We start from the raw sequence: 15,982 nt of genomic DNA on the forward strand, positions 1-15,982 counted from the left end.
TTAGTGTAAAAGGACGAAATGTGTAATGAATTTTGTAAATAGAGGACTGTGACTGTAATTATTAAAGTTAAAGGCTATCTATTGCAATTTGCTACAAACATAAAGGACGAAAAGTGTAATATATCCTTCTCTCTTTCTTTCTCCCCATAAAAAAAATCTCTGGAACACCATAACTCTTTTCTATCATTCCAAATCTCTTTTCTTCTCTTAAAAATAAAACTCTGGAACACAGTGTAAATGCACCACTTTTTAAACTAAATAAATCAATCTAAAACAATATTACAATACTACTATACGGTTTCCACTAACGTTGTATAAAGCCCTAAAGCCATGTGTGCTAACTACTAAGAACCCAAAAACCCTTGAATCTGCCCCTAACCATCCGTATCCGTTTAAACTTTAAATAATGGTAATAACCCTAATGTAATTTATTATTATTATTATTATTATTCCTATTATTATTATGCATAAAAATGGTTCATTAAATATTAAAAGCCGTCCTATATTTGTTATGTATTTCGATTTGTATACGCGCTTTATATTTGTTTTAGGGCAGCAGGGCTAACCCATTTAAGGGTACAAAACATTTTTAAAATAGTAAATTGCAATTTGCTTATCATTGCATAAAACTTCCGATTTCTAGTTAGTTTTTTTTATTAAGAGAACTTCATTAAAAGACTGCCAAACTCGAAGACCGAGCCGGACAAAACAACAGAACCGAAACCATTACATAATTACAAATTTACATCAATCGTTTCACAAAATGGACCGAAACGAGCACCTATGTTTAAACCAAAAGAAACCCATAGATCTAATCTCACTAAAAATATCTTCCGCATTAACCCGATAACCCGAGAAAACCTTTTTGTTTCTACCCTTCCAAAGACACCAACACGCGATGATGATTATACCCTTCCAATTTCTAGTTTGTGTCCCTAATCATCACGGTTAGTGCTACAAACGAACCAAACGTTCGGCGAACAGTTTGTGAACCGTTCGGCGGGAAGTTCGTTTGTGTTCTTCGTTTACTAAACAAAAGAACACGAACAAGAAATTTCGTTCGTTTAGTTAAATGATCAAACATGAACAGAGGTCGTGTTCATTCGTTTATGTTCGTGAACGTTCGGTAATATGTTCGTTTGTGTTCGATACTTCATTAGTGTTTTTAGTTTTTATATATATTTAAACACTTCAAAATCCTGACAAATTAAATATCTAATAAGTGTCGATGTATTATATATTATGTTCATAAACAATTGTTTGTATTCGTTTGTTTCCATTTGTGTTCATGAACATTAGTTTGTGCTCATTTGTGTTCGTCAACGTCCGTTGCCTAAAATTAACAAACAAACACAAACGAACACGAACAAGTTCATTTCCTTAACAAACGAACACCAACATAAAATCTTGTTCGATAAGTGTTCGTGAACGATTCACAAACACATATATTTCTTAACAAACGAACACGAACAAGGTCTTGTTCGTGTTCGTTTGCAGCCCTAATCACGGTAGTCAATCAATTAAATATAGATACCGTTTAGTTTATTTTCATCTAAAACTAATCTATTAGGGATTAATTTTAGATTGTCCCTTTAAGGGTTGTTTTTTTATTGTTCTATCTCATTATATGTATATATAGAGTGTGGGAGTTAGCTACAAAGTTTTTTTTCTACAAAGTGTACAAAGTCATAAAACACTATAATTTTAACCATAAAACACACTCAAAACCCACAAATAATAAAGTGAAGATTACTAAAACGCCATATTTGTGGGTTTTGTGTTGTGTTTTGGATGATAAGGCTTTGATTATCGAATGACTAACATTAGTTTGTTTTTTATTGATTATCATGTTGTGTTTTAAATTCAGGGGTAAATTACACTTTTCGTCCTTTATGTTTGTAGCAGATTGCAATGGATGACCTTTAACTTTAATAATTACAGCCACAGTACTTTATTTACAAAACCTGTTACACCTTAGGTCCTTTAACCCTAACCTGATTAAAACTTTCAGTTAAATGAGCTCATGTACAACCCATGTGAGGAAAACAGTCATTTATTAGAAAAAGAATGTCAATTTAATTTAAAACTTATATAAAAAATAAACCTAAACCATCCTCTCTCTCTCTCCCCTGTACTCTCCCTCTCTCTCTCTCTCTCTCTCACACCTTTACTCTGTCTCTCAACACCAACATCATACATTCATACTCTACATGCCATAGATCATCCAACAAAACTTCACACCACAAGGTCATCCTCCGCAGCACACCGCCCAAAACACAATGTCACCGTCCCTAAAACCACCACTTCTCCACCACCAAAAACATCCAAAATCACAACTCTGTCATCCAAAACAACCACGTTCACCGGCAAAGAAAACGCCAATGTTTTCAGATCCACTTCACGAACTCGAGCTGCATCGAAGCCGTTGGTTCCTCCAGTGGCTCGAGCTGATACGGAGAGTGTGGGCTTCCAATGTTCCTGATTTTAGATCTAGTTACAAGATAGAGTTAGTTTTCAAAGGGTTAGGGGCGATGAGTTTTCAAAGGGTTAGGGGCAGTGCAGAGGAGGTCATCGGTGGTGCAAGAGATAGTGGCGGCATCGGAACCTTGAGTATCGCAGATCTGGGATTGGAAGACAATGAACTAGCTCAATCAGCTTGAAGTAGCGGTGTTACCTGAATCGTCTTTGTGGTATAGTATTGTGGATCTCTGGTTAGAGAGATCGTAGATGGAGGATATGATTTGTGGAGATTGTGAACGGGAATGCTCTTCATGAGTTAATTTTGGAGAGGTTGTTTGGTTTTGGGTTTTCGATGATTTTGATGTAATCATATTTTAATTTGGGAACATATCTGATGATTTTGATGTAATAATATTTTAATTTGACATTATTCTTTTTTTTATTAAATGACTGTTTTGCCCTCATATGGGTTGTACATGAGCTCACTTAACTGAAAGTTTTAACCAGGTTAGGGTTAAAGGACCTAAGGTGTAACATGTTTTGCAAATAAAGGACTGCGTCTGTAATTATTAAAGTTAAAGGTCATCCATTGCAACCCGCTACAAACATAAATGACGAAAAGTGTAATTTACCCTAAATTCATAGTTCTACGATGGTGTGTTTGAAGCTTTTATGGACTGATAGAGTTTGGATATTGTGTTTTAGTGATATTCACTCTGTTATTTATGGGTTTTGGCTGTGTTTTATGGCTGAAATTGTGTTGTTTTATAACTTTGTACACTTTGTAGGAAAAATAGACTTTGTAGCCGAACCTCACAATATATATATATACACACACACACACTCCTGACCCGACCCGTCTGTTTGATCGTGTTTACTACGTAGGGCGCTAGGTTATTCGGGTTAGTACGTATCATGGGTATGGAATCGAACCTAAACCCGTGGTTAAATCCAACACTCCGGACGAATATTTGGGTATGGAAGCGGATATGCATGATGTCCGGTCTGATTATCCGAAAACATTATGCCCATTTACCAAAAACATCTTCTCGAAATTTTTTAAACTTTTAGGGGTGTTTGTTTTGTGTGAAAAGCACTCCATAACCTCTTATGTTTGTCCCACGCAGACCACGCACAGACGCTTGGGTCTGCAACGTGTTTATTTTTAGAAGTGATTTCATTAAACAAACAACACCTTAGTTTAACTAGGGTCGTAGTCACCCTCATGTTGCATAAGGACTCGGTTGGAATTCAAAACCTCGAACACCAGGACAACCAACTGATGAATAAATTCATAAAATTAAACAAAATAATATCTAAATATGTTATGCTGTTTGTGTCGTACTCGGCTTTGAAGATAAAAAAAGTAAGAAAAGGTAAAACGATACAATAAATAACAAAGGTAAATAAATTTAAACGGAAAATAAAACGATAGAAACTCGATCGGTTTCGATGCACTGATGATAGCAAATAAAAAGAAAAGTTAAGAAATATGTCCAAGAGAATATTGGAACGTGCATAAAAATACCAAACATAAAAAAATACCTTCTTATATCATATAAAAAGAGTAGTTAAAAAATATATCCAAAACCGTATTAACGTTTTCGTAAAAAAAGACTAAAGTAAAAGAAAAAAACTAAAAAATAAAGAAACTAGGTACAGGTTAGCAAAAACTAATGGCTCGCATGAACATAAGCACACTATTCATCTTCTACTACCAGTGTTTGGGGGTGCAAGAGGCATAAGATGGTGCTAACCGAACGATGATCAACACTAAAACACAAAATTTTAACGTCAAGTGACTCTCGTGACCTAAAATGTAGACGACTTTAAATTTATACTAATTTTATTAAAGTTTAGAAGCTATATGATAACTTTATTAAAATATAGGGGTAGAAAAGTAATTTGATTAAAGTAAAAGAAAAAGAAAATAATGATTAAACTATACGGGTTGCAAATGAAAGTTTCCCCCTCGGCAAAAACAAAACAAAAAAAAATTGGGTGGGTGATGGGGGGTGGGTGGGGGTTTAGGTTTTTTGGTGGTGGTGGGTAGAGGTGTAAACGAACCGAACGAACACGAACAAGGCATTGTTCGTGTTCGTTCGTTAAGGAACAAACTTCTTAATGAACTGTTCACGAACACTTACAGAATGAGATTTTTTATTCGTGTTCGTTCATTAAGGAAACGAACATGTTCGTGAATTGTTCACGAACACTAACCAAACGCAAATGAATTCTAACAAATATTTAGGAACATAAATGAACACAATTGACAGTTATGAACACAAATGAATACAATATTCAAATATGCATTTTCATAACAAACATTACGAAGAATCCACAAAAAATAAGTAAACACTTAACATAATGATCCGAACACAGTTGACATGATCATCAGAAACATAGTGAAATGAAGGATATTATCGGAGGCATATAAGATAAGTAGGGTTTTAATATTTTAAACTAGAAACGATAAAACAAAATACAACATATAAAAACCTTTAAACGGGCACAAATAAATATTAACGATTGAACATAAATGAACTCATTACCGAACGCTCACGAACATAAACGAACATGTTACCGAACATAAACAAACGAACAAAATCTTAGATCATTTTCGTTCGTTTAACCTAACAAACCAAATTTCTTGTTCGTGTTCGTTCATTTACTAAATGAACGAACATAAACGAACTTTCTACCGAACGGTTCACGAACTGTTTGTTGAATGTTTGGTTAGTTTACGACCCTATAGTGGACCGGTGGGTGCAAATGAAACCACCAAGCCACTAACGACTAGGGGTGAGCAAGTTTAGGTCCGGACCGAAAATAACCGAGAACGGAACCGAAAATATACCCACCCCGACCCGAACCCAAGTACCTAGGTATTTAGATCGGTTCCAATTTTTCATATAAAATAGGGTCGGGTCGGGTCGGTTCTCGATTCTTTTCATGGTGAAACCCGACTTAGACCTATGGACCGCAACCGACCCTATATTTAGGGTAGTGAATCGGTTCTGTATTTTATGTTTGATCGGTTCTCAGATCTGGTCGGGTCGGGTTTTCCCTTTTGCTCACCCCTACTAACGACCAACGAACAAAATCAGAATCATAATCATCCCCCCACACACAAACCAGCGAAGAAGATGAGTATCTTCTTCTGCACTCCACCATCTTCTTCCCTCTCTCCACCACCAACCACCCCTCACCGCCACCACAAACCACCTACCTCCACCTCCCTCCCTCACAAACCATCCTTAATCTCTTCACTAACTGGAGCCGCACTCTCCTTCAACCTCATCTTCTTCTCGCCGCTCTCTCCACCGCCGTCTATCGCCGCAGACTCCACTTCTTCAGCCGTTCAATTCGAGTGCCGTGAAGAAGATCAACGGTTAGAAGACGAGCAGCGCCTCCGAAACGCTCCTGAACTGGTGACTAATGAAGATATTGTTACTGAGGCTTGGCAGATTGTTAATGATAGCTTTATTGGTACTGATCGGAGCCGCTGGTCACCTCAATCGTGGCTTGTAAGTATCTGTTGATGTTGTTGTATGATTGAATTATTTGCAATAGGATTTTTACTTTCAATTGCGAATATTAGGGTTTGAAATTTGAATGAAGTGCATCAGTTATAAGTTATTCTCGTTTCAGTTAAGCTGTTTACTGTTAAGCCAGATTTTACAAAACCTACCCTAAAGTATTAATTAATGACTATTAGCCTTTGTAAAGTTGGAAGTGTATAAAAGCGACAAGGTCTAAAACCGAGGCACAAATAATTACTGTATATAATTTTTATATCCTATAGGTTTTTAACATCATTTTTATAATATTTAGACACATATAAGCTTTATATATGTTTTAATATTTACAGATTGCGCTATGCTCATATAATGTATATATGTGTGGGGGCTCGGGGGCAAAAGTGAACGTGCTCTAATTTTAACGTTATTTTACTAATTTCGTGAAAATAACGTTAAAAGAGAGGATGGTTAATCATGCATCATGTGGTGGCGTTGATAGCCTAAAGACAAGGGGAACATGCACTAATCGGCGTTTGTCTCAGTTGCCGGGTGTTATGTGCCTTATGTCCAAGGCTTGATACAAAACTATTATCGAGCCGAGGGTCTCATTGGAAGCAGCCTCTCTATTCCTACGTGGTAGAGGTAAGGCTGTCTACATCTTACCCTCTTCAGACCCTACCTTCGCTTTGCTATTGGTGGGATATACCGAGTATGATGATAATGATGATGATACATGTATAACCTGAAAAGCATGTTGTACAGCAACCTGCTGCACAAAGATATGGGAAATACGTGAAGCGCACCTCAGGTTCACCTTTTTGCCAAAATCGTGTCTCAGGAGTGCTTCCTATGAAACATGCGCCTATGTAGGCTGAAGCGACAACGCCTACGCCTTGCGCACTTTTTTTAACTTAGCTAATATTAGCCATTTATGCAGATTGTGTTGTAATCCTTTTTAGCAGGAACTAATTTTCACGCACACTCATGACATATGTAATAATGCTCATCTTATAGCAAAAGAAAGAAGATGTATTGGGTACATCACTTCCAACGAGGTCGAAAGCTCATGATGTAATCCGGAGGATGTTATCGAGCTTAGGCGATCCTTATACTCGTTTTCTTTCACCTGCACAGGTAGTCACTTCTCACAGACCTTATTTGATCTATCTAGATTAATGATTTTGCATTTAGGTAGCAATGATATTAATAATTGTGATTATGTGTTCAAACCTTCCAGTGTGAATATGATATCATGTATAATTGATCTATCTAGAACCGGTTACTTCGCCTAACATGTGAATATGATATCATGTATAATTGTTGTTTTCACTTACAAACTTTCCAGTGTCTTATTCCATGGCATTTGTTCCTTCCGTTGGTATTTGAAGTTCTCAAAGATGGCAAGATATGACATGTCTGGAATCGGAGTAAACCTTAGGGAAATTCCCGATGAAAATGGTGAAGTAAAGTTGAAGGTCTTAGGACTCATTTTGGATGGCCCTGCGCATACTGCCGGTGTCAGACAGGTGCTCACGATTGATAGCCCAATTAATTTTAATCGATTCATTATCAAAATATCAATAGCTCATTTTGAATTCTGTTTTAGGGAGACGAACTATTATCTGTCAATGGAGTAAACGTGAAGGGGAAGTCAGCATTTGAAGCTTTATCAATCTTACAAGGCCCCAGCGAAACATCCGTAAACATCATGGTATGATAATTGATAATTAATAATTAATAATATATTATCCATTTTTTATTTAATTACTAAATGTTTGCCTAACGTTTTTATTTTTAGGTAAAGCATGGAAATTGTGGTCCGGTACAGTCTATTGATGTCCAAAGGCAACTTGTTGCTAAAACCCCTGTTTTTTATCGGTTGGAACAAACGGATAATGGCAATACCAAAGTTGGGTATGTGCGTTTGAAGGAGTTTAACGCACTCGCTAGGAAAGATTTGGTTACAGGTATGTTATCAATTTTGAAATACAAATAGTTTTCTTGTATTATCATATAATGCTAAACATGAAAGAGAAACTTTGACAGCAATGAAGAGACTTCAAGGAATGGGTGCCTCGGTCTTTGTTCTTGATCTTAGAGATAATCTTGGTGGATTAGTACAAGAGGGAATTGAAATTGCCAAATTATTTCTTAATGAAGGGGAGACAGTAAGTTTGCATATTTTTGTAAGAAATGATTAGTATGTTGCATTAAATGGTTAAAAGTAACAATCCCAACTAACGAAATGTTTTGTGACAGTCCCAGTTTTGAACCTATTTTGATATTTTCTCCCCACTAACCTTTTATAACTGAGATCTAACCCAATTAGTTTATGATGACGTGGATTGCCACATAAGCAGTCTACGTCAGCAAAACTTTGCCACATAAGCAGTCGATGTCATCAAAAGTTTGACTTTTTGCCACATAAGCAGTCCACGTCATCATAAATTTGACTTTTTGCCACATAAGCAGCCCACGTCATCAAAATACTGATGGGATTAGACCACAGTTAGAAAAAACTCGTTGGGAATAGGTAAAAAGTTGGGACTGTCACAGAACATTTCATTTGTTGGGACTGGTACCGGCCAATAGGTAATAGTTGGGATTATTTAAATGCAATTTTCCTATATTAGAATATATTATTATGGCTTTTTTTTTTTTTTTTCATTTTGTTCCTTTCATATTATCTTCTTTTTTCTCATTTCGCTATAAGGTGATGTGAGATTTGATTTTTATTCACTGATTCAGGTAATATATACTGCTGGAAGGGAACCTCAAAATGTAAAAAGTATCGTAGCAGAAACATCGCCTCTTATTACAGCTCCAGTCATTGTATGTTATCTATTGCAGCATCACTATTTGTCTTCTATTTTAAGAGCTCGTGTTTATTAATTCAATAAATATTTGCGAGAAGTCAAATTTGTAATCTTAAACGGATTAATGATTTCTTCGTTACTAAAAAAATGGAATAGCGGGTTTGACTTTTGAGAGAATTTTGATTTTTATTCTTTTAATTGTTGAAAAGAAGAGCCTAAAAACTTTTATTTTATTTTTCCTTCATGCAGGTTTTGGTGAACAGAAATACTGCTAGTGCAAGTGAAATTGTGAGCACTCTTTTTAATAAACCGACTTGACCTCTATAAATGGGTTGAAATTGCCATCTCATTAGTGATACAGGTCTAACCACTGATACTCCTTATAGGTTGCATCTGCGCTTCATGACAATTGTCGAGCTATTCTTGTTGGTGAAAGAACCTATGGAAAGGTTTGTTTCTCAATAAAATATGTTATCTTGTGATTATAAACTTGTAGCGCTTTTTTATTTGTTAATCTGATAACATTGTTGGCCATTATCAGGGCTTGATTCAGTCTGTATTTGAACTTCATGATGGATCTGGTGTGGTGGTCACTGTGGGGAAATACGTCTCACCGAATCATTTGGATATAAACGGGAATGGAATAGATCCGGATTATAAAAAGTTACCAGGTACCGTTATTGACTTTTTTGATGCAAAATATTTTGGGCCCGCAACTTCTATTTTTTCATAGTCATTTGTGTTTGCAGCATGGAATGAAGTAGCGGAACGTCTGTCCAAGTGCCAAAAGCAACAAGGATGAAACACAGCCATGTAGTGTTTTATGTACAACAAGATGATATGTATATATATGTTTACGAGAATCTTGTCCCGTTCGTTATAAATGCTAGGACTAGAAACAATCATCAATTGTATATTCATTTCTTATGATGCAAGTTGATACTAGTGGAAGAAAGGAAACATGATTCATGGAAACAATAAACACACACTTACTATATATGGTTGATCGCCATCATGGTACACGAGGAGACACATGGCTAAACTTGAATCCGATATACAATTTTTTATCTAAGAATTTCCGGGGATAGAACTCGACTAAATCCCCCGTGTTTATTCCATATGTTTTGAGAACTTTATAGACGTTTTTTAAAATGTATGACCGTCGTCTGCAGGTAAGGTGTAGAGTGAAACTGCGTCCATCTGTAACGTTGGCCAAAACAACTTCGACTTGCGCACTTCCATCATGGACTCCGCTGTGCAAACTACTATCTATAAGCGGTAGTAACTCGTTTTTGACGCTTTTCTTTGGCAATAGGATTGATCCAGCATAGCTAGTGTCATAAGCGGTGAGTATTTTGATTATCTTACTCCTACTCATGGTTGGTAAAAGATCTATATGTTGATTCCGACTTCAAACAAACAAACAAAATTAATCTAACAAATAAAATATACCTGCCCAGTATTCCACTTATGACAAAAGTGGAAACACCTAAACATTCATCTGGAACCTCAGGAGTCATTTCAGCTGAGGTTTTTCCGGTTTTGCGTAAAACAAGATAATCATTATGATTCGGTGAGTGCTTTCTTTTTAATGTAGGTCGTCGTTTTGCATCGTCTTGATTTTGTTTTCCAGAAGCAACAAATGAACTTTCTTGTACCTAATTAGTAACAAATTGTAAAGCAAGTGAAATCAACATACATATACAATACATTAAAGTAGCTTACCATCAGGTGCAAGAAATCAGTGTTGAAAAGCATTGTAGATTCAAAAGTGATTCAAATCACCATCTCGATCAATCTCTACGAATTAATAACAAGCGTGAAACTGTAACAAACAAAGCCTTAAGTAACAATGAATCAGATATTAGAAGGGGACTGATAGGAATCAGCTATGAGAGGGAAGTGAGTAATAGGTATTCTTAAGGGGCTAAAGTGTAATATGGGGATAGTATAAGTAATAGAGAATAAGGCATGTTAGAGGGGGGAATTGAGTATGTTAGTTCGTTAGGGCTCCTGCATTTGTGCGTGGAGAGAGGGCGTAGCCCTGGATTATCTCTGTTTCTGTTCTTCTTTTCTCTTGTCGTATATCATCAGCTTGTAATCATCCGTTAAATCATTCAATAAACTGTTCTACTTCCCTGATTGAGTTACACTAATTTCACAAACCCTATCAGGGACTTGCTAAAATCTAAATTTAAGTTAACAAATAGTTAAAGCTAATTGCAGAATGATACCCACAAACAACTCACACGGAAGATGGATCTCTACCGTTGATTTCAGCCTTGCTGTCTACCATTTTTCCAGTTAGGGGAAGCTTTAGGGAACTTCCATCATGTTCAATGCGTACTTATATTTAGAATAAGTTATACCTTTAATCTCTGTAAGTTAGACCATGTGTAGTGGTAGCAATTTATAATGCCCTCATCATGAAGCATTATATGACATGTGGCATCCTAGTCACACTTGGGCATTAAGGTAAATTACAATTTTCGTCCTTTATATTTGTATCGAATTACAATGGATACCCTTTAACTTTAATAATTACAGTAACAATCCTTTATTTGAAAAAGTCGTTACACCTTTCGTCCTTTAACACTAACCAGGTTAATTTTAAATATTAAGTCATATTATATACAACACATGTGAGGGTATTTATGTCTTTTCACACCTTGTTTCTTCACCCTTACGATTCCTCATTTATAACACCACCACCACACCATTCTCACCACCATCACGCTAGACTTCATCATCTACCTCCACCATCCCATCTTCTTCATCTACATTTATCAAAACCAGAACATCACTCTCTCTCTCCTAGACACTCTTTCTTTCTCTCTCTGCATCACCACCCATAAGCACCACTTACAAAACTTGAGTTACAAACTGAACAAAATTGAACAAAAAACCTTCACACTAAAATACTCAAATTACACCCTGACCATAACTGTAACAAAAATTACTAAATGGGTACCTCAGAAGTCAGAATTAGCTTTGGAATACATAATTTCCTATTTTTAAACACAACAGGGCACTGCGTCTTCAAAAAAAAAAAAAAAAAAATCAAGCATACATAAATTACTAAATGGGTACTTCAGAATTAGCTTTTCAAAAATCAAAACTTTAACACAAAAATTACCTAAAATCTATAGAATAAGGGACCCTCTAAAAATCTGTTGCTAGAAAAATCAAGTAAAATGTCCAAATTCTTCATTTCAATGCCTTAAACACCAAAAACTTTGCAAAATCCCATCAACCTATTTCTAATAAGATCCATGAGCTAGGAAGCAAAACAAATGAAATTAACCAAAATCAAAGTCTCGTACACTTAATTGGGTTAGCTGGAAGACCATTTACAAGTTTACCGCTGTCGATCAACCTTAAAATCCTAGATCCCAAGCCGCCGCCGGAGATACGGTTGTTTCCGCTCATGATTATCACCAGACGCCACCTTCAAACGACAAAAGCATCAGCTCTGCCTTCAATCGGCAACAAACATCGTGTCCGCTCATGATTACCACCGCCTTGAAATTTGGACCGTCATTCCAGATTAGCGTTCCGGCAAAGGTTTCCGGGTTGTTACAGTTCTGGCAAAGTGATTAGCATTCTTGTCATCGATTGAAGATTTATAGATCTAGAGGGGAAGGGAGTGGTGGTGATTCGCGGCAGGTGGTGGTAGGTTGTGGTGGAGGTGGTTACAGATACAGGAACTCGAGATATATGGGGCTGGGAGTAGGATGTTGTGGTATGTATGTAATTTTTTTTTTACCAAGAGACATTTTAAATAAAAAAATAAAAACGTGAAATGACTAGAATATTCTTAAGTGAATAAACTTAATTGAAAATTTTAACTTAGTTAGTGCTAAAGGACGAAAGGTGTAACGAGTTTTCCAAATAAAGGACTGTAAGTGTAATTATTGAAGTTAAAGGGCATTCACTGCAATCCGATACAAACATAAAGGACAAAAAGTGTAATTTACCCTGGGCATTATAACAAAAGTGGTGTAGTGGGCATAATGCCCTATAATGCCCTACCAATCATTAAAAAAAAAAAAAAAAAAAAAAAACTATTTTCCCATTGGCTAGTCAAACCCATTCAAACCTTCCACAATTCATTTAGGCGTTTTCATTAAAACGCCAAACCCATTTTTCTTTGCCCTATAATGCCCTATGTAATGGAGAAGGGGGCGTTTTTTTTTGCCCTATAATGCCCCATAATGCCCCACTACACATGGTCTTACACTAAGATTGTCTGTTAGTTTTTAAAAAGACTATTTTACCCTTGCTTAAAAAAAAGCAAATGCCACGAGGCACCAACCTTACTTTGTTTCATCCACTCACTTAACTTAACCTTGAACATGCATGCACCATATATCCTATGCATATTTTTCAGAATAATATATAAATGTCATCACCATCAATCTTACCTCTATCCCATAGGAATAGAGAGGTTGCTTCCAATGAGACCCCGGACTCGATAGTCATAGTAGTTTTGCATCAAGCCTTGTACAAAAGGCACATAACACTCAGCAATTGGGGCAAAAGCCGATTAGTGCATGTACCCCCTTGTCTTTCGGCTATCAACGCCACCACATGATGCATGATTAACCGTCCCTTGCTTTTTAACGTTATTTTCACGAAATTAGTAAAATAACGCTAAAATTAGTGCACTTTCACTCTAGCCCCCCGGGGGTCCACACATATATACATTATATGCGCAAGGTAGGACGTCAAATTTTAGTATTGTGACCTTTTATTAGACCACACGGTGTGGTAGGTGTGGTGGTGGCGTGGTGATAGGGGCGGCTAGTTTCTCACCGGCATGCAGAGCTTGGTCTAGGCGACGTGGCGGCTTGTTATTGGTGGATGGATTTGAGATGTTTGGTGATTGGTGTTGTTTGTTTATTTGTTTTTTTTAACAAAAAAAAGGTGGGTTCCAAACAACGCCACCTCCCACCCCGTGCTTTTCTTTTACCATGCCCCTGCTGACATGACCCTCCACACTGTGTAGTCTTAGGTAAAAGGTCTCAGAAATGTTTCACGTCATCCTATTCACCGTCGTTCAGATATACTCGACCCAGAAAATTTGTCTCTTGTCAAACTCATAGGTAAAAGGTCTCAGAAAAGATCTAACTATTCTAAGTATAGATCTTGCCTAAACAGTCGTAATTTAACAATTCTTCACGTCTCCCCGCTAAGTATAGATCTTGCCTAAACAGTCGTAATTTAACAATTCTTCACGTCTCCCCGGTCAGAATAAGTGGGTTAATTCCTTCCCTTAAAACCGCACTTGAAAGTTACAGGTAAAATTGCGGATTACAACGTATAGGGGCCACATTTAATACAAAACTAATTTGAATACATAATTGTGAGAATTGCATACACACTTGTATATAGGGCTACCTATGTAAGAGAGAAATGAGAGGAAAAGATAGTGATTGCTTTAGAATATCTGTAGTTTTGTATTGAATGACCCCCTTAGACTACTCATATCCATGACCTTTTCCATGGGTGGGTTGATAGGTGTAAAAAAAAGTAATGAGAAAATTAATTTTTTATTTGCAAAGCTCTCGACCTGGTCTCCTTTACGACCTAGGTTGCAACCCATCCACTTTTGTCTTTTCACACATGTCATCTTTGTATTGGTTGATTATTATTTAATAAAACTTATTATCTAAATATTTAACATCATTATCTGATTCAATAAAAGAAAGGAATAAAATTTGTGATTGGTTTTCTTTAGTTTTTTTTTTTTTGGAAGGAGTGGATCAACCGGTTACCTTACCCACCTCTAGGCGTACCTGCTCAGGTTTGAATCCGTCGGCCCGCAATGCAGTACCTCCTGGTCGGTCTGGCCTAAGCCCCGTGCAGGAACCCCACTGGCCCGGGATCAAACCCGTAACCTGTGGGTAAACCTTCACACCTCTTACCAGCTGAGCTGATAGTCATTGACGATTGTTTTTCTTTACTAACAATTAGTTTTACCTTAAAGTTTGTTTTTTTTTTCAATAACTTATAATGTTTAAGTGTTTAAAAATAAAAACACATTCTTGTTGCATCTTAACATTTATATATAAACTTTATTAAACACGAATTTTTTTATAGCATTATCTTATTTGTCATTATCTCACATTCTATTGGTTCGTTAGATTTTATAAAATGAATTAAAATCTAAATCATATTTATTTAGTAAAAAACATGATATAGGTTGGGTTGCTAAGACCACCCGTAGTGGTGCGTGATTTTTAAAAAAAAATTGAAAAAAAACGCCCCAAAACGCCCCTCCCCCAACTACACCCGGCGTTAGCCGGCGTTATTTTTCAAAAAAAAGCATGTGGGCGTTTTAATTAAAACGCTGAATTGCTTCTGAACAAATGAGACCCACCAATCAATTAACCCACATGCTCTGACACACCACATGCTGAATTGCTTTCGTGTGCTTTTTTTTTCATTAAAAATAATATGGGGGTTATTGGAATAATGCCCCACTACACCACTTTATGCTATAATGCCCCATGCTGACTGGGATGACACGTGTCGGATAATGCCTCATGGTGGGGGCATTATATTTCTTCACCACTACACATGGTCTAATGGGTGTGAAAGTTTGGATTGAGTTGGGTTGTGTAGGTGGAATAGAGAGAAATTAATTTTTTTTATTAAAGGTTGGATTGGGATAGGTTGTGAATGTGGATAGTCTTAAAGATTTATCTATTTATTTATTTGTTTAATGGGGTGGTGGTTCATTGGCAAGACAAAACCTTTAAAACACCTAAGTTAGGAAGGTCTTAGGTTCAAATCTCACAGACAACAGGAGATTAAAGAAATTTGCCGTTCAAAAAAGATTATTTATTTGTTTTTTCGCATTTATCTATCATTTGTATGAATTTTTTTTTTCCTTTTCAATTCAATTGAAGAAAGAACACATGTGACCTACATATGTGTGTATTATAATGCCTATAAAATGAGCTTATCTTAAACTCAAGCTCATTAAACTTGACTCAAGTCGAGCTTTTAATAAGCCAGTGTCAGGTAGCTCGCTCACAAACAACGCAACTCATTTAGACCCGTAACACACTAACCACAAACTTTTCTTAAAAGATTTGGTCATTAATTGCTTTCTTTCCCTTGCATCTCCAACAAAACAAAAAAGTTTTACATGGATCAAAATCTCTCAAAAGCATGACA

General features: G+C 36.4%; 2 protein-coding genes across 4 annotated transcripts; one reads left to right on the plus strand and one right to left on the minus strand.

Annotated features, from left to right (window-relative positions):
• The first annotated feature begins 5,556 nt into the window (after positions 1-5,556).
• Positions 5,557-9,913, plus strand: LOC118487995 (carboxyl-terminal-processing peptidase 1, chloroplastic-like). Its single transcript, XM_035984954.1, has 11 exons — positions 5,557-5,987; positions 6,996-7,115; positions 7,370-7,507; positions 7,588-7,692; positions 7,780-7,948; positions 8,028-8,149; positions 8,730-8,813; positions 9,047-9,085; positions 9,184-9,246; positions 9,339-9,468; positions 9,547-9,913. Exons 1-11 carry the CDS (start codon positions 5,607-5,609, stop codon positions 9,597-9,599), a joined length of 1,404 nt encoding a protein of 467 aa, XP_035840847.1. The 5' UTR covers positions 5,557-5,606; the 3' UTR covers positions 9,600-9,913.
• LOC118487996 lies at positions 9,695-12,526 on the minus strand. Of its 3 annotated transcripts, XM_035984956.1 has the most exons (4): positions 11,769-12,526; positions 10,523-11,680; positions 10,250-10,455; positions 9,695-10,167 (listed from the first exon to the last, which is right to left on the minus strand). In XM_035984956.1, the coding sequence occupies exons 2-4, from the start codon at positions 10,553-10,555 to the stop codon at positions 9,810-9,812; spliced, it is 597 nt and encodes a 198-aa protein (XP_035840849.1). In that variant the 5' UTR covers positions 10,556-11,680; positions 11,769-12,526; the 3' UTR covers positions 9,695-9,809. The 3 variants fall into 3 exon arrangements, with proteins under 3 accessions (XP_035840849.1, XP_035840848.1, XP_035840850.1); XM_035984955.1 differs by having other exon boundaries at positions 10,523-12,526; XM_035984957.1 differs by having other exon boundaries at positions 9,769-10,128; positions 10,523-12,526.
• Between the last annotated feature and the right edge of the window lie 3,456 nt (positions 12,527-15,982).

Source organism: Helianthus annuus, chromosome 16, assembly GCF_002127325.2.
Source record: "Helianthus annuus cultivar XRQ/B chromosome 16, HanXRQr2.0-SUNRISE, whole genome shotgun sequence".
NCBI classification, from domain to species: Eukaryota; Viridiplantae; Streptophyta; class Magnoliopsida; order Asterales; family Asteraceae; genus Helianthus; species Helianthus annuus.